General features: G+C 37.6%; 1 protein-coding gene across 4 annotated transcripts in view; it reads left to right on the top strand.

Annotated features, from left to right (window-relative positions):
- The window catches only part of fab1 (fab1 kinase), a 94138-nt gene that overhangs the window by 56002 nt on the left and 15619 nt on the right, over positions 1 to 22517 (top strand). For 3 of the 4 annotated variants that reach the window (XM_070090936.1, XM_070090937.1, XM_070090939.1), the window contains exons 23-31: positions 800 to 941; positions 6534 to 6616; positions 7999 to 8040; positions 11908 to 12033; positions 13914 to 14054; positions 14323 to 14531; positions 15784 to 15968; positions 20419 to 20593; positions 21108 to 21249. In XM_070090936.1, coding sequence (XP_069947037.1) covers positions 800 to 941; positions 6534 to 6616; positions 7999 to 8040; positions 11908 to 12033; positions 13914 to 14054; positions 14323 to 14531; positions 15784 to 15968; positions 20419 to 20593; positions 21108 to 21249 — 1245 coding nt within the window. The remainder of the gene's footprint in view (positions 1 to 799; positions 942 to 6533; positions 6617 to 7998; positions 8041 to 11907; positions 12034 to 13913; positions 14055 to 14322; positions 14532 to 15783; positions 15969 to 20418; positions 20594 to 21107; positions 21250 to 22517) is intronic. The other variant, XM_070090938.1, reaches the window with a different exon arrangement.

Raw genomic sequence — 22517 nt, forward strand, 5'->3', positions numbered from 1 at the left:
TTGTTGAGTTCTCATTGGTTCAGATACCATTGAAACATGCTCTTCCCAGAGTAATTCATGACTCATCAGGAAAGTCCTAGATATTCAGTGTCTTCAGAAGAAATTTTTTGATGTATAGAAATCATCACTAGGGGGCTGTTCACACCATTTTACACACAAAATATTAAGAGGGAAATGAAACAAATGACTAAAACCTTATTTGCTTTATTTTTTAACCTAATGTTGGATCATTCTGCCTGTAGTTTTAATTACTTATTTAATTCCTTGAAGGTATATTATCAAGATTCTTGGAATAATCATTGTCTGTGGTGATTGTGTGTTCTTAACAAGCCCAAGGCAGACTCCTTTTTTTCATACTAAGCTTTCAGGGCCCCATTATGATCACTGGTAACCAAAATATAAGCTGTCAAGGGCCTCATTACGAAACAGGAAAGTCCACAATCAGGGGTCCAGAGTGCTCGAAAATACAACCTCACTTGCAGCCGTGTGTGAGCTGCCTGACGAGATGATCAGTCTCAGTAACATTGCCCATAGACTGTCTAGTGGAGGAGAAAATGACATAACATTGAAGCTCAATGTCTTTTGCTAATGGTATTTTCAACCATTTGCCAGGCACGGTACTATTGATGAATATCTTTTGGGACATTTTCACAATGATTTATTTTGCTGGTGCTGTACCATTAGTGCATTTCTCATTGGTCTCTGCCAGTTGGGGGTGTACTGTAGTGTAATGTTTTCTTGTTAATCAGTGTTTTTATGAAAAGTCCTCCTTTACAAATTAATATACTGTATACTTCAGAAATGTACAGTGCACAGTCTCATAAGCAAGGTGGTGATACAGCTTCTGAAGCTTCTTCAGCAGCCATGACTGGTCTCTCAACTGATTCTCTCAGCCTATCAACCTCTTTCAGTGAACTACCTGGTCAAGAACCTCCAAAAAAGTAAGTTTTCATGATATCTGTTTTACACAGTGCAATTACAGCTTAATTGTCAACTGAAAGGAGGTGAGCCTTCAGAAGTGAAAAAGGAAGTAAGAGGGAAAGTCTTATTTTCACTGCATTATTATTATTATTATTCAGTTATTAATTAAAGATGGTGGTAGCACATACGTAAATAAGACAAGTGCAGCACTAGCATATGTTTTATGGAAATGTTTCACTCGCTAGGAGCTTCGCCAATCCAGTCGTGGGATTGACACCCATCCCAGTGGGGAAAACTGTATGCTAATAATTGTCCTACTGCTGCACCTGACTTATTTTCATATACATAATTATTAGGAGAATTATATAAATTTGTAATCATTATAAAGCACTCATATATAGGGAAGTGTCAGAGGTGAGCATTCTGGGCCTCTAATACACTTTTAAATAGATATCTGAAGTTTACCTGGAGAGGGCTTCGGGGGTCAGTGCCCCTGTGCCTCGGTCTGAGACCAGGCCTCAGATGCACGTTAATATTTAACCCTTTGACTGTTTTCGACGTATAAATACGTCTTACGAGCCAATGTTTCTGACGTATATATACTCATTAATTCTAGCGGCTTCAAATCAAGCGGGAGGAAGCTGGTAGGCCCACATGTGAGAGAATGGGTCTGTGTGGTCAGTGTGCACCACATAAAAAAAATCCTGCAGCACACATTGCGTAATGAGAAAAAAAACAACTCTGATCGTTTTTTTGGAATAAAACGCCGACTTTGAGGTGTATTTTCGTATAGTATTTATCGTTGTATTCGCGTTTTCATGGTCTTAGGTGATAAAATGGAAAACATATTACAGAAATAGAGATGATTTTCATTACTTTGACGATGAAAACGACCTTGAAACTGAGCTCAAAGTAGCGGAAATGTTCGATTTTTACCATTGCTCAGGAGTAAATAAATCACACCACACGTCCAATACACGTCAACTGGGGAGTCTAATATTCTTTCACTAGTGCACTGATATTATTTATACCATTTTTACAATAATGCAGTAGTCTGCATAACAGTAAATTTTGTATTTTTTTGTATGAATAAAAAATCAAAATAGAAAGCAATAATAACATAAGAGGGGCCTAGAGATGTGACTAATGAACAGAGCATATGTTATTTTAGTGCCACGAATGTCTACCTTGTTTATCCTGGACCCTATTTTGAAATTGGCATCTTTTTTAGTTTGCGTGAAATTGGCCAAATTGCCAATTTCTGACCACCATATTGGGTAGTCCAAATTAGTAAATGGGAGGTTTCTTGTACTCAGCTGATAGATAAAATGGAGTTCTAAAGAAATAGCTATGAGTTTGGTCAACTGGAACAATGGAATTGGCTGAAAATAGGGCTCAAAGTCGGCGAAATCGCTGATACGCATATGTCGCTGAGACCGCTAACTTCGCGGGAGCATAATTCCATGAGTTTTCGACCAAATTTCAAACTTTTGGTGTCATTACCACCGGGAAAAGATTCTCTATCATTTCATAAGAAAAAATATTTTTTTTTTTTTCAAAAATTGAGCGACATAGAATGACAGTTTCAGAAAGGGGCCTGAAGCAGTCAAAGGGTTAACTTGCAACAAACAGGTGTAAAAATTTATTAGATGCTAAGGGTGCCTTGATGCAGGCATTACTATTGAGGCATTAGTCACCCATAATATATAATGGTATATAATATAAAAAGAATAACATTACAAGAAACAGAATTCACATTTTTCTCAATGAGCCATGCGTGTTGTGAGAGATCACTAAAGGGCCAGGAGCCCCTTAAGGGGGCTAGTATTCCCTTCTGTATAAATTACTAAATTTAAAAAGAGAAGCTTTAGTTTTTCTTTTTAGGTTACCCTGTCTTGGTGGGATACAGCCGGTTCATTGAAAAAAAAAAGTAATGATAGTTCTTAATGATAATAATACTCTACGATTTTATAATTCTCGAGCACCTGTTCTTTCAAGAAACTCAAATGCTATCACATCAAAGTATAAACACAACAGCCATAAATACATTAAAAGTGATATTCTGATCATCAGGATTGTAAGCTCAAACAAAACAAAGTGCTGTATTAACAAAGACCTTCGTGGGTCATGGACTTATGAAGGTCAAGTGTCCGAGAGAGCAAGGGACTAGGCAGACAGTGCAGAGATGCAATAAGTACATTTATAGAAGATTCTATAAATATAAAGGGTCTGAGATTTCTTAACATACTCCATTCATATGAAAGGACAATTATCATCAGATTTAGTTAGCTTTGATCACCCAGACAATGATGCTTACACTGGATTGTGTGCTGCTAGCACCAACAGCCTGACTTATACTTTCAACCAGGAAGCCTGATCTGGTATCAAGCCAGAGGGGCAGTGACCCTAGAATCAACAAGAGTGAAACTGCAATAATCTGTTGAATACTAGAAATAAAACATAAAAAGTGAAACAGTCATAAATACTGGCTTGCTAATTGGCAAGATAAAATTGTGATAATTTTTTAAAAGAAACCATGTGTGTTGTAAGAGGCGACTAAAATACCGGGAATAAAGGGCTAGTAACCCCTTCTGTATAAATTGCCCCCATCTGTATACCCTGCCTTGGTGGGAGATGGCTGCTGTGTTGAAAAAAACTTTTAAAAGAAGGCTAAATTTCAATAATTTTTTTTTTTTTTTTTTCAACAAGTCGGTCGTCTCCCACCGAGACAGGGTGACCCCAAAAAAGAAAGAAAATCCCCAAAAAGAAAATACTTTCATCATCATTCAACACTTTCACCACACACACATTATCACTGCTTTTGCAGAGGTGCTCAGAATACAACAGTTTAGAAGCATATACGTATAAAGATACACAACATATCCCTCCAAACTGCCAATATCCCAAACCCCTCCTTTAAAGTGCAGGCATTGTACTTCCCATTTCCAGGACTCAAGTCCGACTATATGAAAATAACCTGTTTCCCTGAATCCCTTCACTAAATATTACACTGCTCACACTCCAACAGATCGTCAGGTCCCAAGTATCATTCGTCTCCATTCACTCCTATCTAACACGCTCATGCACGCTTGCTGGAAGTCCAAGCCCCTCGCCCACAAAACCTCCTTTACCCCCTCTTTCCAACCCTTTCGAGGACGACCCCTACCCCTCTTTCCTTCCCCTCTAGATTTATATGCTTTCCATGTCATTCTACTTTGATCCATTCTCTCTAAATGACCAAAACACCTCAACAACCCCTCTTCTGCCCTCTGACTAATGCTTTTATTAACTCCACACCTTCTCCTAATTTCCACACTCCGAATTTTCTGCATAATATTTACACCACACATTGCCCTTAGACAGGACATCTCCACTGCCTCCAACCGTCTCCTCGCTGCTGCATTTACCACCCAAGCTTCACATCCATATAAGAGTGTTGGTACTACTATACTTTCATACATTCCCTTCTTTGCCTCCATAGATAACGTTTTTTGACTCCACATATACCTCAGTGCACCACTCACCTTTTTTCCCTCCTCAATTCTATGATTAACCTCATCCTTCATAAATCCACCCGCCGACACGTCAACTCCCAAGTATCTGAAAACATTCACTTCTTCCATACTCCTCCTCCCCAATTTGATATCCAATTTTTCTTTATCTAAATCATTTGATAACCTCATCACCTTACTCTTTTCTATGTTCACTTTCAACTTTATACCTTTACACACATTCTCAAACTCATCCACTAACCTTTGCAATTTTTCTTTAGAATCTCCCATAAGCACAGTATCATCAGCAAAAAGTAACTGTGTCAATTCCCATTTTGAATTTGATTCCCCATAATTTAATCCCACCCCTCTCCCGAACACCCTAGCATTTACTTCTTTTACAACCCTATCTATAAATATATTAAACAACCATGGTGACATTACACATCCCTGTCTAAGACCTACTTTTACCGGGAAGTATTCTCCCTCTCTTCTACACACCCTAACCTGAGCCTCACTATCCTCATAAAAGCTCTTTACAGCATTTAGTAACTTACCACCTATTCCATATACAGTGGACCCTCGGTTAACAAACTTTTTTCATTCAAGTAGTATGTTCAGGTGCCAGTACTGACCGAATTTTTTCCCATAAGGAATATTGTGAAGTAGATTAGTCCATTTCAGACCCCCAAACATACACGTACAAACGCACTTACATAAATACACTTACATAATAGGTCGCATTTGGAGGTGATCGTTAAGCGGGGGTCCACTGTACTTGCAACATCTGCCACATTGCTCCTCTATCCACTCTATCATATGCCTTTTCTAAATCCATAAATGCAATAAAAACTTCCCTACCTTTATCTAAATACTGTTCACATATATGCCTCAATGTAAACACTTGATCTACACATCCCCTACCCATTCTGAAGCCTCCTTACTCATCCACAATTCTACATTCTGTCTTACCTCTAATTCTTTCAATTATAACCCTACCGTATACTTTTCCTGGTATACTCAGTAAACTTATTCCTCTATAATTTTTACAATCTCTTTTGTCCCCTTTCCCTTTATATAAAGGGACTATACATGCTCTCTGCCAATCCCTAGGTACCTTCCCCTCTTTCATACATTTATTAAACAAAAGTACCAACCACTCCAACACTATATTATCCCCTGCTTTTAACATTTCTGTCATGATCCCATCAGTTCCAGCTGCTTTACCCCTTTTCATTCTACGTAATGCCTCACGTACCTCCGCCACACTTACATTCTGCTCTTCTTCACTCCTAAAAGATGGTATACCTCCCTGGCCAGTGCATGAAATTACCGCCTCCCTTTCTTCCTCAACATTTAAAAGTTCCTCAAAATATTCTCGCCATCTACCTAATACCTCCCTCTCCCCATCTACTAACTCCCCTACTCTGTTTTTAACTGACAAATCCATACTTTCCCTAGGCTTTCTTAACTTGTTTAACTCACTCCAAAATTTTTTCTTATTTTCATTAAAATTTCTTGACAGTGCCTCTCCCACTCTTTCATCTGCTCTCCTTTTGGACTCTCTCACCACTCTCTTCACCTTTCTTTTACTCTCCATATACTCTGCTCTTCTTGTAACACTTCTGCTTTGTAAAAACCTCTCGTAAGCTACCTTTTTCTCTTTTATCACACCCTTTACTTCATCATTCCACCAATCACTCCTCTTTCCTCCTGCCCCCACCCTCCTATAACCACAAACTTCTGCCCCACATTCTAATACTGCATTTTTAAAACTATTCCAACCCTCTTCGACCCCCCCACTACTCATCTTTGCACTAGCCCACCTTTCTGCCAATAGTCGCTTATGTCTCGCCCGAACTTCCTCCTCCCTTAGTTTATACACTTTCACCTCCCTCTTACTTGTTGTTGCCACCTTCCTCTTTTCCCATCTACCTCTTACTCTAACTGTAACTGCAACTAAATAATGATCCGACATATCAGTTGCCCCTCTATAAACATGTACATCCTGGAGCCTACCCATCAACCTTTTATCCACCAATACATAATCTAACAAACTGCTTTCATTATATTATTATATTTATATTATATTATATTATATTATTATATTTAATTATTTAGCACCCCCAGTGATGTTGTCGAAGATGGAGTTGAAGATGTAGTTGGTGGTCAGTCATCGCCTGTGCCTCTGCCTCAGTTAAATGGTGAGTGGAATTTTTCTGTTATTAGATTTGAAGTAAGAGCTGGAAAGTGAGGTTCATGTTAATGTATTAGATCAATACTGTGGTGTGCAGAGATAAGTTAATTCTTTTATAGTGTATTATTGCACAAACATTGCAGAAAGAAATACACAATCTCAGTGACTAAAGTATTATGAAGATGTAAATACAGCCATCTCTGTAGATCTATACCAGCAGTAACTTTATTATATGCCATATTTGATTTGTGTATACCAATGATGACTTTACCCATTTCAATCTGTATTAATAACATCGTAGTAAATTTATTTTCCAGGAAGATATATTTGTGTTACTAACATTGGCTTACACTAGTTATGTCTTACAAAGGAAGATTCATAGTTATGCAAACATTTTAGGCTGATTTAATCTGGGTATAATGTTAATAGAACAAATGATACATTGTACATACAAACTACATGGTTAAAAAACTTGTATAGAAATAAAAAGCAATATTGATCTTAATAAAATTTAAGAACTTTCTGAATAAAACTAAAAATTCTTACTATAAATTATTAATTATAAGTACTGGAATAGTACTATTTCATATATTTGATAGGCCATATATTTTAACCAACCTAGTCAAGTCTACAGGTGTATCAGATTTAAAAAAAAAAGAATGGCAAATGGTATCTAGACAAACAAACCTCCATATAGTAGAGCATTTGTATGATTAGGTAACTTTCAGCTCAGTGTTAGTGTCTTTGGCTCACAACTGAAGGCTCTAAGTTCAGTCTTGGGTGGGTTGAATGATAGGGGCAAGTTTCCTCTTATCCATGTTCACTAGCAGTAAATAGGTACCTGAGTCTTAGTCATATGTTGGTCACATTCTAGCTCGGCTTTGATACAATTATTATTGTAAAATTGGGGAAATGCTGAACCCATAGGGGTCATACAGCACCTGGGGAAATGAGAGGGAATCAGCTTTAATCCTTCATCAGCATCAAGGCACCCCACTTGAACAGGGTTTGAAATTGGCTTGTTGTAGGATAACAAGTCTTAGCCTGTAAATTTAGCAATGTAAAAAAAAAATATGTAGTGTTGCCATATATCTGCTGGGCTTGGAATTGTCACTAATTAACAGTGACCAAATTACTTGCCTCATAAGGAAGAGAAATTAACTTTATTCTAAATCTGTTTCATTCAAAAGGAAGCAACCTTTTGTAGTCTAACTCATTCTTAGAAAGTAAATGTATATGATATGTGAGGTATTCATTTTATCTCTTGTAGGGGCTAATTTTGATAAACTTAGTTACCTGACTTACATGAAATAAAATTTGCATTATTATAGTGTGTAGTTGGCATTTCTTGTTATATAGCTGTTATGATGTATATTGTTCCTTCCTTAGAAACTCAGGATACAAGAAAACTTCCAGAAGAGACCAAAGAGAGTGAGTATTTTATACTTTGTTTTTGAAAATGGGTCTTATTTTGTATAAGGTGTTTAGAGGATGTTTTCTTCACTTTTTCTACTTAAGTAGATTGAATTCATGTAGTAAACAGAACAGAAATATTTTTGCATTTGGGTTTTAATGAATCCCTTTATAGGAATAACAGCATCCTTGAATTTCCTCCTTTTCCAGATATTGCTATACTTGCTCTCATTTATCTGAAGCATCTTGCTCACTGTGGTATGTATATCCAGTCTCACTGTGGAACATACACAGCTTCATTGGTACACATGCAGTCTCACTTTGGAACATACACAGCTTCACTGGTACACACGCAGTCTCAATGTGGTACATACATAGCTTCACTGGTACACACAATCTCACTGTGATACACACAATCTCACTGTGATACACACAGTCTCGCTGTGATACACACCGTCTCACTGTGATACAGTGAAACTGGGATACACACAGTTTCACTGTGATTTATATACTCTCACTATCTTATACACCTCAGCATGCATGAGATGGGTGTTATATTCAGGTTAACTACATAGAATTTTTAAGACCATGTGAAATATAAGTTTTGATCAAGACAGAATTATCACCTTATTTAATTTATTATTTTACAATTTATTTCTTCTTCTTTCAACAAACCGGCCGTATCCCACTGAGGCAGGGTGGCCCAAAAAGAAAAACAAAAGTTTCTCTTTTTAAATTTAGTAATTTATACAGGAGAAGGGGTTTACAGTTTATTTATATCGGTTTATTCATATCACTTTTTACTTTTCCATTATAAGTATGGCAAAATTTTCTTCATTAATTAAAAAGGTACGTATTTGAAATATGACACTCTTATATGGGTGTGAAGCTTGGGTTGTAAATGCAGCAGCGAGGAGGCGGTTGGAGGCAGTGGAGGTGTCCTGTCTAAGGGCAATGTGTGGTGTAAATATTATGCAGAAGATTCGGAGTGTGGAAATTAGGAGAAGGTGTGGAGTTAATAAAGGTATTAGTCAGAGGTTTTGTGGGCGAGGGGCTTGGACTTCCAGCAGGCATGCATGAGCATGTTCGATAGGAGTGAATGGAGACGAATGGTATTTGGGACCTGACGATCTGTTGGAGTGTGAGCAGGGTAATATTTAGTGAAGGGATTCAGGGAAAATCAGATTGGAGGGAGAGAGTATGGAGGAGGTGAATGTATTCAGGTATTTGGGAGTGGACATGTCAGCTGATGGGTCTATGAAAGATGAGGTGAATCATAGACTTGATGAGGGGAAAAGGGTGAGTGGTGCACTTAGGAGTCTGTGGAGACGAAGAACTTTGTCCTTGGAGGCAAAGAGGGGAATGTATGAGAGTATAGTTTTACCAACGCTCTTATATGGGTGTGAAGCATGGGTGATGAATGTTGCAGCGAGGAGAAGGCTGGAGGCAGTGGAGATGTCATGTCTGAGAGCAATGTATGGTGTGAATATAATGTAGAGAATTCGTAGTTTGGAAGTTAGGAGGAGGTGCGGGATTACCAAAACTGTTGAGGAAGGGTTGTTGAGGTGGTTCGGACATGTGGAGAGAATGGAGCGAAACAGAATAACTTCAAGAGTGTATCAGTCTGTAGTGGAAGGAAGGCGGGGTAGGGGTCGGCCTAGGAAAGGTTGGAGGGAGGGGGTAAAAGAGGTTTTGTGTGCGAGGGGCTTGGACTTCCAGCAGGCATGCGTGAGCGTGTTTGATAGGAGTGAATGGAGACAAATGGTTTTTAATACTTGACGTGCTGTTGGAGTGTGAGCAAAGTAACATTTATGAAGGGGTTCAGGGAAACCGGCAGGCCGGACTTGAGTCCTGGAGATGGGAAGTACAGTGCCTGCACTCTGAAGGAGGGGTGTTAATGTTGCAGTTTAAAAACTGTAGTGTAAAGCACCCTTCTGGCAAGACAGTGATGGAGTGAATGATGGTGAAAGTTTTTCTTTTTCGGGCCACCCTGCCTTGGTGGGAATCGGCCAGTGTGATAATAAAATAAATAAATAATTCAGGGAAACCGGTTATTTTTATATAGCCGGACTTGAGTCCTGGAAATGGGAAGTACAATGCCTGCACTCTCAAGGAGGGGTTTCGGGATATTAGCAGTTTGGAGGGATATGTTGTGTATCTTTATACGTATATGCTTCTAAACTGTTGTGTTCTGAGCACCTCTGCATAAACAGTGATTATGTGTGAGTGAGGTGAAAGTGTTGAATGATGATGAAAGTATTTTCTTTTTGGGGATTTTCTTTCTTTTTTGGGTCACCCTGCCTCGGTGGGAGACGGCTGACTTGTTGAAAAAAAAAAAATTGAAATATGGCATCATCTTCCTATTTCAACAGTGCAGACCACTGTTGCTGCTGATGTAGCCAATGTAAGGTAAAGTGCTTAGTCTGACTTGAGTCCTGGAGATGGGAATGGCAATACCTGCACTCAAAAGGAGTGGGGATATTGCTGTTGGAGGATGATCTAATTGTGATGTCAGGAAGCAATTGAGTGAATGTTGGTGAATGTGTTTTCTTCTTTGGGTTACCCTGCCTTGGTGGGAGAGAGCTGTTAAGTTAAAAAAAATTGCAAATACAGCATATCTAAAAATTTGTAAGATGTAAGAGAGGACACTTGAAGCATTTTATTTTACAGTGTGTATGCTGTCAACTTCATGTATTGCAACATTTTCTAAATATTCCTTTTGCATAGATAGTCCATATGAAAAATATTCTTTACTTTGTAAACTATCCTATATGCATTGCTGATGATGAATTGTGACTCGTGAGTTCCTAATGGTAATTATAGATTTAAAGTTATAGCATGCATGCATTTCACAGTTAGTATAGTATTGAAATAGCATGTGGTGTTTACTCTGTTTCTTAAAAGCAAATATTTCTCAAGCACATTATTGTCATGTGAACTCTGATCTCTACACCAACTAGAATTCTAGCACCTATATATTTTTTATTCTTGTGTAATGGCAAAATCCTTTTATAAATATTTTTATTTTATTTTGACTTAATGAGGTAGAGTATATTGAGTACTGTATATGCCTTGATTTGTTTACTGCATGTTGATCATGCCTAATTAATTGGCTAATCCCAGACTTCAGCTTTGTTATGATACAAGTATCATCAAACACTGATCATTGAGCAGGTAAATCTCACAAGGATGGAAAGTCAGACATAGAGAAGAAAGCATCCATATATTTTCATCTCAGAGACCCTCTTCAGCAGATATGCTGAAGAAGGTCTCTTATTGAGGCAGAGGTGAATACAAATAAATAACTTGTCTGCATCAGTGATTACCAGGTAAAGGATCAAGTCTGCATCACGCTTGCACTGAATGGCCCACATGGTTTTTACCATAGCCCTTTTCATATTTACATATGTAATAATAATACATTACTGTAAGGGTAAATCTTCGATGTAACAGACAAATGTCAGGGAGGAAGTGGTTGGTAATGGCGGTTGTTGAGGATAGAGATAAAATGTTTTGCCATGATTGTAGCAATGATGGACAGTTTTGTCCCTTATTGTTACATTGTTGCTGAATTAATCGACCAAGTGGATTTTGTTTAGCATTTCCAAAAGCTGTTAAATTGAGGGATTACTTTACTATGAGGATGATATACACAGATCCTGTCTAACTCTGATTTTCTATCCTTGTGTGATTGTGGCCATGGCATACTGTCATTTACTGCAAGTTTCAAATAATTCCTCAAATTTAAGCTGCCAGAATAAATCTCATTCACAAAGTATAAATAAATTTTTCTTCAGTAAGATCAATTTTTTAATACATATATTATTAAGCTGAAAGTAAAAAAAAAATAGGAAAGCATATTACAAGCCATTGGATTTTTCCTAGATTTACAAAAGGCAGTAGGAATTGTGTGTGAGACGTCTTCTGCTGTGTACCTAACGGAGGAGAGGGATCGCACCCTTCGGGCCTTGGATGCCCTCACTAGCAACACCAAATCACCACCTGATCCAGGTATCACTGTATTGGCAAGCTGCTACCACTTAAAGTATTGCTACTAACACTTATAAAGCAGCCTGTTAATAACAAATGATAGAAGAACTGTGCTTTCCTTGCATTCTTTTAGTTTCATGTATTTGAGTAAAATCACAAACACACTAAATAGTTGTAAACAAAACACCATGTTGGTTAGAGAATACTGTATAACCTCAACCTGCCCTTTTATTTTACGCCGTTCTTCATATTGCATTAATTTTTGAACGCTCTCTTGTTATGGAAAATGTAATTCTAGTTAGTTTGGTTAGACTAAATAAACTTATATACATAAGGGTGACCCAGAGAATTTAAAGTTGGTTTCTCTATAAGGCTGTCCATGTTACATGTTGAAATGTAGGTACAGTCTGTACCTGTACATGCAAAATATTAAGACAGATAGAATAGTATTTAGAGGTAGCTACTGTTTGTTTGCACACACATATTAGTATCCAACTGCTGGGTTGGAATCCATGCTTTCTCCCAGATAGCTACATTGGCAGCAGTTACAGCCTTGATACTGAAGCTGATTGCAAGTCCCTTCTTCTGGTGGTGAAATATAAAGTGCCTGAGTACAGCCAAATTGTTGGTGGTCCTGAGGTCAGGATGTTCTTTGTCAGGCTTCCCAAGGAACTAAATTGAAAGCACAATGTTGATAAAAAAAAAAAGACAATTTTATAATACAAAACATTAAAAATACAACTACAGTACAGTTGGCGTCATAAATATTCATGTACAGTACATAAATTCTCCTGCAGACTATTTGCAATTTGGTGCCCCTTGCCATAATGAATAATTGCCATTATTCATTAATGGTAACTCAGTGAACTTTAATCTGAGAGAGCATGTGGAACCTTATTAAGTGTGAGCTTCATGGCATGGATGTGTCCACGATCCCCAAACTCTCAAGTACAATTTAGTAGGTATGAGAGGGTGTTGCCTCTTCTATCCTCTGTACTTTAGCCTCATCAGTGCCTAGGGCACATTAGGAGTGCATCAAGAGGAAGGGTAATCTTATAAAATACTTTGTAAGGTGAGTATGCCATGCATATTTCAGTATTATTTTTCAAACAATAATTTGTGGTGAGCATTCTCATTATCTGTATAATGAGTTTATGTGCATGCATATATATGACACCTACTGTGCTTGTATTTATGTTGGACCTTTAACGGGAGATTTCTACACATGTCAGACCACCCTTGTTGCTCATGGTCCACAAGATCCCATTGAAATGTAAATCAGTTTTTTTTTTTTTTTTTTTTTTAATTTCACAGTTTATCATTTGATTCGTACTGAAAATCACCATTTGCCTCTATAACGTGACTGTAACCACCACCACTACCCATTCAAGCTTTTCCTCTCCGTTTTAACTTTTCTCACTCAGTGCTAAGGCATCAACTCTTTCATTTATAGCATTTACAGTCTTTCTCTACCTCTGTACTATATTGTTACAAGTTGGGACTGTATTTCCCACTAAAGCAGGGTGGCCTAAAGAGAGAATCATATTTACCATCACTCATTTCCTAGCTGTCTTTCAAGAAGAGCACAGACATAACAATTTCAGTGATCCACTAAAATCTAATATCCTTAATCATCCCTTTAGTTGATCATAAATTGATGGTGGTGCAATGTATTGGCAACCAGAAATTACATTATCAAAAGAGAAAGTAAGGTAAATTAGTCATTTCCAAAGTAGTTGCTTCATGAGCAATAACAGATATTAAATTTAATATTAAGACTTATTTTGGTAAACGAGTTCGTATAAACTTGCAGTTTACAAGCAGTATTGTTATTCATCATTGTGCTCTGTGGAGCCTCTCATAAGATACATTTTTCAAATAGAAGCATTTTTTATTTACAGGTAACAGTGTTCTGTCATTATCTTCAGCATCCAGTGAAGTGCTTAACAGCTGGGAGAATGAAAGTGATGTGAGTGGAGGACTGCAGGCTATTCTACCTCATCAGGCTATAGATGCTTCTTCACTGCTTCACCGCAGGCAAGGTCATTAACCACTTTAACTGTTTTAAGATAACCTGGAAAAGTTCAATGTATAATTTTTGTAGCACTAAAAAAGAAACTTATTTGGTAGTGCTTTTAATATCTGTTAAGGCATAAATAAGACAAAATTGTTGTTTTACGTAAAAATGTAAATTTCTGTTTGCAGGAAAAAATAAAAATGGTGCAGCAAATAACTACTGTTCTTTAAATAAAGTAAATGGTTTGTTATTTAAGTTACAAGTATTGTGTATACAATTTTGGTTCTCTACAGCATCTGACTCTTGTGAAGGGCTGCTTGGTGGATGCTCCTCTATGTCTGGCTCACCTGGCCGAGGTCATGAAAGATCATTGTCTGATGGAGGTCAGACTGGCTTACCCAGGGATACAGTAGATCGTGGTGGAGAGAGAAGACTTGCTGCCACAGCAGTCAAGAATATAATCTCAACATTTTGGACATCTTCTGCCAATTTGATGGTTGAGGTATATGGTATTGTCATCAATAATGTATTTGCCTTTGAGGTTCCTCTTTTATGGGAAAATAGCCATCAGGTGCTTTATGAAACATTTTAGAGCACAATTACCAAAGATTAATGTATTTGGTATGTAATAAGAAGAATTTAGGAAAGAAGAGATTAATATAAGGTTTATCTATGTTACTGAGTTTTCTATTTAAAAGGAATCATGTAAGTAAAAAGCTTGTGAAGGTAAAATTAAGGAATATTTATACACATCTCAGGCTAATTTTATGCATTAGTCACATCTTCCTTTAATAAGAAATTTCTGAGTAATGTTTTAGCTTACAGTTCAGTAAGGTCTTATTTTGTAACACTGATGTATGTCTTCAAGATCTGTTGAGTAGCAGAAAAAAAAAATATAACTGGAAATTCAATCCTGCATATTGTTTTATATATTGGTAATTTACATTACTGTATATAAATCTGGAAGTACTACACATAAACCAACATTCAAGGAGAGTTCCTTGATGTTGGTGAAGGGCTGTTGGTCCTAGGAATTGGTGCTACCCTCTCTTTTGTTCCCCAGGTGCTGAATGACATTGCGAGTTTAGCACTTCCCCATGATTATAATAATATACATGCATCAGCAGTGTGTAAACGAAGTTGTGAGCACCAGCACTGTTCTGTAATTAGTTAAACACCACCTGTGCTTCAAGATAAAAGCTCAGTTAGGAACACTCGCCAGCAGTGATCGACTTATTGGCATAATGACTTGAGGTTGTATATGGAGAGACTGGCACATTGCTGCATTAGAAAAGGGAGGGAGCAACAAGATCATATACCACGTGTCTTGGGTATATAAGGCATTTTGACTTTGATTCTTAAATTCCTCTGCAGGAGGAAAGGAGACAGAACAGTGTATTCTGAAAAAGGCTATGAAATAAGTTATGGTGAATAGGTGTTCCTTCTTGGAGCTATCTTGCTTTGGTAGAAAATGTTTATTATATAATGTTAAAAAATAATGTACAGGAGGACTCTGCATATACAGCACCTCTCTTTGGTGTTCCATGTTTTCATTGGCTTTCAAATGAGTCATTGTTTCACCTGCCAGTGACAATTGCTCGCAGGTGGAACACAATGAACAATGGCTCAGTTTGAAGCCAACAAAAATGTGGAACACCGAAAAGAGGTGCTGTATATAAGGGGCTCTCCTATATAGTATGTTTGATTATTGTAGCTTGTAAAACACACAAAATATATTTGTCTTCTGCCAACAGTCTCCATTTGGTGCTAATGAACACTACCTGTTAATGCCAGAGGTGAAGATTCCAATAGTTGTATATGGAGAAGAACCTTCTTCTATTATTGCTCATGCTCTGGCCTCTCAAGAGTATGACAAACAACTGACAGCACTCAAGAAGAGGCTTAAAGAAATTCAAAAAGAAGGTGCAGTAATTAGTAGGTAAGAATATGTTTTAACTTTTTTGTACAGTATTAGCAAGGTGGTTCTTGTAGCACATACTGTTTATACAATAAATGTATTGACATTATTGATACCATTAATGCATCATGATATTCCTGATCAGTTATGCTTGTTTATTGGGAAATAATTTCTGGTTGCCAGTTTGCAACACTGAATCACATAATAAAAAATATGACTTACTGTATATATGTAAACTTGGGGATGAATGTTAATGTTTGTTAACTAAAACATGCAGTATGGGGTGTTATGTCAACCTAGAAATCTTCATATAGATTTCTTTTTTTTTTTCAACAAGTCAGCTGTCTCCCACCAAGGCAGGGTGATGCAAAAAGAAAGAAAATCCCCAAAAAGAAAACACTTTAATCATCATTCAACACTTTCACCTCACTTACACATAATCATTGTTTTTGCAGAGGTGCTCAGAAAACCACAGTTTAGAAGTATGTACGTACTGTATAAAGATACACAACATATCCCTCCAAACTGCCAATATCCTAAACCCTTCCTTTAAAGTGCAGGCAGTGTACTTCCCATTTCCAGGACTCAAGTCCGGCTATATAAAATAACCGGTTTCCCTGAATCCCTTCACTAAATATTACCCCGCTCACACTCCAACAGCTCGTCAGGCCCCAAATACCATTTGTCTCCATTCACTCCTATCGAACATGCTCACGCACACTTGCTGGAAGTCCAAGCCCCTCGCCCACAAAACCTCCTTTACCCCCTCCCTCCAACCTTTTCGAGGACGACCCCTACCCCATGTTCCTTCCCCTACAGATACGCTCTCCATGTCATTCTGCTTTGATCCATTCTCTCTAAATGACCAAACCACCTCAACAACCCATCTTCAGCCCTTTTTGACGTACTAGTACGCCTAAATTCTAGCACCCTCAAATCTAGTGAGAGAAAGCTGGTAGGCCTGCATATGAAAGAATGGGTCTATGTGGTCAGTGTGCGCAGTAAAAAAAAAATCCTGCAGCACACAGTGCATAATGAGAAAAAAAAAAACTTTGTGTTTTTGGATTAAAACAGCGACTTTGCACTGTATTTTCATATGGTATTTATTGTTGTATTCTAGTTTTCTTGGTCTCATTTTATAGAATGGAAGACATGTTACAGAAATTGAGATGATTTTGACTGGTTTTACAATGAAAAGTATCTTGAAATTGAGCTCAAAGTAGCAGAAATGTTCGATTTTTACCAAAGTTCAAAAGTAAACAAATCATGCCAAGCGTCCAATACACGTCAACTGGTGAGCCTAATATTCTTTCACAAGTGCGCTGATATTATTTATACCATTTCTACACTAATGCAGTAGTCTGCATAACAGTACATCTTCTATTTTTTTGTAAGAAAAAAAATTCAAAATGGAAAGCCAAAGAAATATAAGAGGGGCCTGGGGATGTGACTAACGAGCAGAGAACTTGTTATTTTAGTGCCAGGAATGTCTTTCTTGTTTATTCTGGACCCTATTCGAAAATTGGCATCTTTTGAAATTTGTGTGAAATTGGTAAAATTGCTAAATTCTGACCACTTTATTGGATAGTTGAAATCGGTAAATGGGTGGTTTCTTCTACTCATTCGATAGAAAAAATGGAGTTCTAGCGAAATACTAGTTATGATTTTTGTCGACTAGTACACTGGAATTGGCCGAAAATAAGGCTCAAAGTGGGCAAAGTCGCCAATTCGTAGACATTGTCGAGACCGCTAACTTTGCGAGAGCATAATTCTGTAAGTTTTCCATCAAATTTCATACTTTTGGTGTCATTATGATCGGGAAAAGATTCTCTATCTTTTCATAAGAAAAATAATTTTTTTTTTTTTTTTTTTTTTTAAATTTTGGCGACCCTGAGAACAAGTCTCAGAGAGGGCCTGGTGACCCCCAAAGGGTTAACTCCACACCTTCTCCTAATTTCCACACTCCAAATTTTCTGCATAACATTTACATCACACATTGCCCTTAGACAGGACATCTCCACTGCCTCCAACCGCCTACTCGCTGCAGCATTTACAACCCAAGCTTCACACCCATATAAGAGTGTTGGTACTACTATACTTTCATACATTCCCTTCTTTGCCTCCATAGATAACTTTCTTTGTCTCCAGATATTCCTCAACGCACAACTCACCTTTTTTCCCTCATGAATTCTATGATTAACCTCATCCTTCATAAATCCATCTGCTGATACGTCAACTCCCATATATCTGAAAACATTCACTTCTTCCATACTCCTCCTCCCCAATTTGATATCCAATTTTTCTTTATCTAAATCATTTGATACCCTCATCACCTTACTCTTTTCTATGTTCACTTTCAACTTTCTACCTTTACACACCTTCCCAAACTCATCCACTAACCTTTGCAATTTTTCTTTAGAATCTCCCATAAGCACAGTATCATCAGCAAAAAGTAACTGTGTTAATTCCCATTTTTAATTTGATTCCCTATAATTTAATCCCACTACTCTCCCGAACACCCTAGCATTTACTTCTTTTACAACCCATCTATAAATATATTAAACAACCATGGTGACATAACACATCCCTGTCTAAGACCTACTTTTACAGGGAAGTAGTCTCCCTCTCTTCTACACACCCTAACCTGAGCCTCACTATCCTCATAAAAACTCTTTACAGCATTTAGTAACTTACCACCTATTCCATATACTTGCAACATCTGCCACATTGCTCCTCTATCCACTCTATCATATGCCTTTTCTAAATCCATAAATGCAGTAAAAACTTCCCTACCTTTATCTAAATACTGTTCACATATATGCTTCAATGTAAACACTTGATCTACACATCCCCTACCCACTCTGAATCCTCCTTGCTCATCCGCAATCCTACATTCTGTCTTACCTCTAATTCTTTCATTTATAACCCTACCGTACACTTTTCCTGGTATACTCAATAAACTTATTCCTCTATAATTTTTACAATCTCTTTTGTCCCCTTTCCCTTTATATAAAGGGACTATACATGCTCTCTGCCAATCCCTAGGTACCTTCCCCTCTTTCATACATTTATTAAACAAAAGTACCAATTACTCCAACACTATATCCCCCCCTGCTTTTAACATTTCTGCCATGATTCCATCAGTTCCAGCTGCTTTACCCCCTTTCATTCTATGTAATGCCTCACGTACCTCCTCCACACTTACATTTTGCTCTTCTTCACTCCTAAAAGATGGTATACCTCCTTGACCAGTGCATGAAATTACCGCCTCCCTTTCTTCCTCATCATTTAAAAGTTCCTCAAAATATTCTCGCCATCTACCTAATACCTCACTCTCCCCATCTACTAACTCCCCTACTCTGTTCTTCACTGACAAATCCATACTTTCCCTAGGCTTTCTTAACTTGTTTAACTCACTCCAAAATTTTTTCTTATTTTCATTAAAATTTCTTGACAGTGCCTCTCCCACTCTATCATCTGCTCTCCTTTTGCACTCTCTCACCACTCTCTTCACCTTTCTTTTACTCTCCATATACTCTGCTCTTCTTATAACACTTCTGCTTTGTAAAAACCTCTCATAAGCTAACTTTTTCTCTTTTATCACACCCTTTACTTCATCATTCCACTAATCACTCCTCTTTCCTCCTGCCCCCACCCTCCTATAACCACAAACTTCTGCTCCACATTCTAATACTGCATTTTTAAAATTATTCCAACCCTCTTCAACCCCCCCACTACTCATCTTTGCACTAGCCCACCTTTCTGCCAATAGTCGCTTATATCTCACCCGAACTTCCTCCTCCCTTAGTTTATACACTTTCACTTTCCTCTTACTTGTTGTTGCCACCTTCCTCTTTTCCCATCTACCTCTTACTCTAACTGTAGCTACAACTAAATAATGATCCGATATATCAGTTGCCCCTCTTTAAACATGTACATCCTGGAGCCTACCCATCAACCTTTTATCCACCAATACATAATCTAACAAACTACTTTCATTACGTGCTACATCATACCTTGTATATTTATTTATCCTCTTTTTCATAAAATATGTATTACTTGTTACCAAATCTCTTTCTACACATAGCTCAATTAAAGGCTCCCCATTTACATTTACCCCTGGCACCCCATATATATATTTACAAAAACTAAAAGGATTTGATAAAAATGGAGAAAAAATATAATTTGTTTGAATGTTCACATTTGTGGCGTGGGTTCTGCAAAAATTGAAGTTATTTGTAAGTGCATTGTTCGTAGGTGTGGATGTTGGCAACTCGGATGTCCAGAAGTATGGAACCCTCTGTAGCTTTCTTTTTTCATATTTTGACTTGTTCAGTATTGTTCATTGTTCTTGGAGTTGTTTTATCAAAAATTAGCAATTTTTCTGGAGTACCTCACATTAATACAGTATTTTCTTCATAGAATGTAGCACTTTTACCAATGCATTAATATGAGATTTCACAATTTTCAGGTCTGGAGATAAAGAGTCTGTACTACCAGCAGATGGAGTCACTGAAAACTTAAATACTGAAGATTCTGAATTCAGCATATCTACAGCCACTGCTGATTCAGAGAAAAATAAAATGACTAAGGATCTCCACATAGAACTTCAGTGGAATGACCAACATGCAAAGTTCTATTGTAAGGTGAGACAGTTGATCAATTTTTACATAATTATTACTTTACACACAGTCTTCCTACTACTGCATAATACTCACACTACACATTGCCCTCAAACATGAGACTACTTGATTTGCAACGCTTAAATTCTTGCTGTTGGGTAAGAAGAAAATTACATGACCTACTTAAATTCAGCCATTTTAACTCGTATATTTTTCTAACCTATTTGTAAAATCACTGAAAATCATCATCTAGATTAATTATCTTGGCCTAGTAATGGTACAATTTTGTAATCTTATTAAAACTCCTAGCCAGAGATTGCCAATGAGATATGTCTCTAATCTTAGTGATTATAAGTCATAACCTATGTGTAAGTCTCAGAAGAGTGTGCTTTCGTATGTTTTCAGTAATTTATTGAATGACACAATGCTCTATTGATCATATAAAATGGCACTCACTCTTTAGTATTGTGTACTCATTCTAGCATTGTTACGGAGGAAAAATGAATTGAGTTTTTTCTTTCTTTCGGGTATTTCACAGATATTCTTTGCTGAGCACTTTCGACAGCTTCGCAAGATGGTATTTCCTTTTGGAGATGAATTTTACATACGCTCTCTTTCCCGGTGTGTTCTCTGGGAAGCACGCGGTGGTAAATCTGGATCTGTCTTCTGTAAATCACATGGTATGTCAAAATAATTGTTTAGGAATGCTTCAGTATTTTTTAATACAGTACTGCATTGCCTTACTTTTTCTGTCTGTCTAGTCTTCAAGACTGGATTAGTAGTAACTAATCATTGCAAACCATACCACGGGCGGGATTGAACCCGCGGTCACAGAGTCTCAAAACTCCAGACCGTCGCGTTAGCCACTGGACCAGTTTGAATTTTTTTTTTTTTGTTGCAGCCCCAATTTGTTATTGTATACTATTATAAAAGAATCAGAAACAAAATAGGAATTAGGTGTTAGTAGGTGATTAACTACCATGCACACACACACTTAGGAGGAGGATTTTTTTTTTTAACTCGTCGGTTGTTTCCCCACCAAGGCAGGATGACCCTAAAAAGAAAGAAGTACTTTCACCATCATTCACATATAATCACTGTCTTTGCAGAGGTGCTCAGATACAACAGTTTAGATGTCACTCCAAACAGCCAACATCCCAAACCCTTCCTTTAAAGTGCAGGCATTGTATTTCCCACCTTCAGGTTGGGTGCAGGAGGAAAGAGGAGTGTTTGGTGGAATGAGAAAAAGGTAGCTTATGAAGGTTTTTACAAAGCAGACGTGTTATACGAAGAGTAGAATATATGGAGAGTAAAAGAAAGGTGAAGAGAGTGGTGAGAGAGTGCAAAAGGAGAGCAGATGATAGAGTGGGAGAGGCACTGTCAAGAAATTTTAATGAAAATAAGGAAAAATTTTGGAGTGAGTTAAACAAGTTAAGAAAGCCTTGGGAACGAATGGATTTGTCAGTTAAAAACAGAGTAGGGGAGTTAGTAGATGGGGAGATGGAGGTATTAGGTAGATGGCGAGAATATTTTGAGGAACTTTTAAATGTTGACGAAGAAAGGGAGGCGGTAATTTCATGCACTGGCCAGGGAGGTATTCCATCTTGTAGGAGTGAAGAAGAGCAGGATGTGAGTGTGGGGGAGTAAAGGGGATAAAGGGGGTAAAGCAGCTGGAACTGACAGGATCATGACAGAAATGTTAAAAGCAAATGGAGATATAGTGTTGGAGTGGTTGGTATTTTTGTTTAATAAATGATTGAAAGAGGAGAAGGTACCTAGGGATTGACAGAGAGCATGTATAGTCCCTCTGTATAAAGGGAAGGGGGACAAAAGTGATTGTAAAAATTATAGAGGAATAAGTTTACTGAGGATACCAGAAATTAGAGGTAAGACAGAATGCACGATTGCAGATGAGCAAGGAGGTTTTAGAGTGGGTAGGCGATGTGTA

This window comes from Cherax quadricarinatus, chromosome 33 (assembly GCF_038502225.1).
Source record: "Cherax quadricarinatus isolate ZL_2023a chromosome 33, ASM3850222v1, whole genome shotgun sequence".
Lineage (NCBI taxonomy): Eukaryota > Metazoa > Arthropoda > Malacostraca > Decapoda > Parastacidae > Cherax > Cherax quadricarinatus.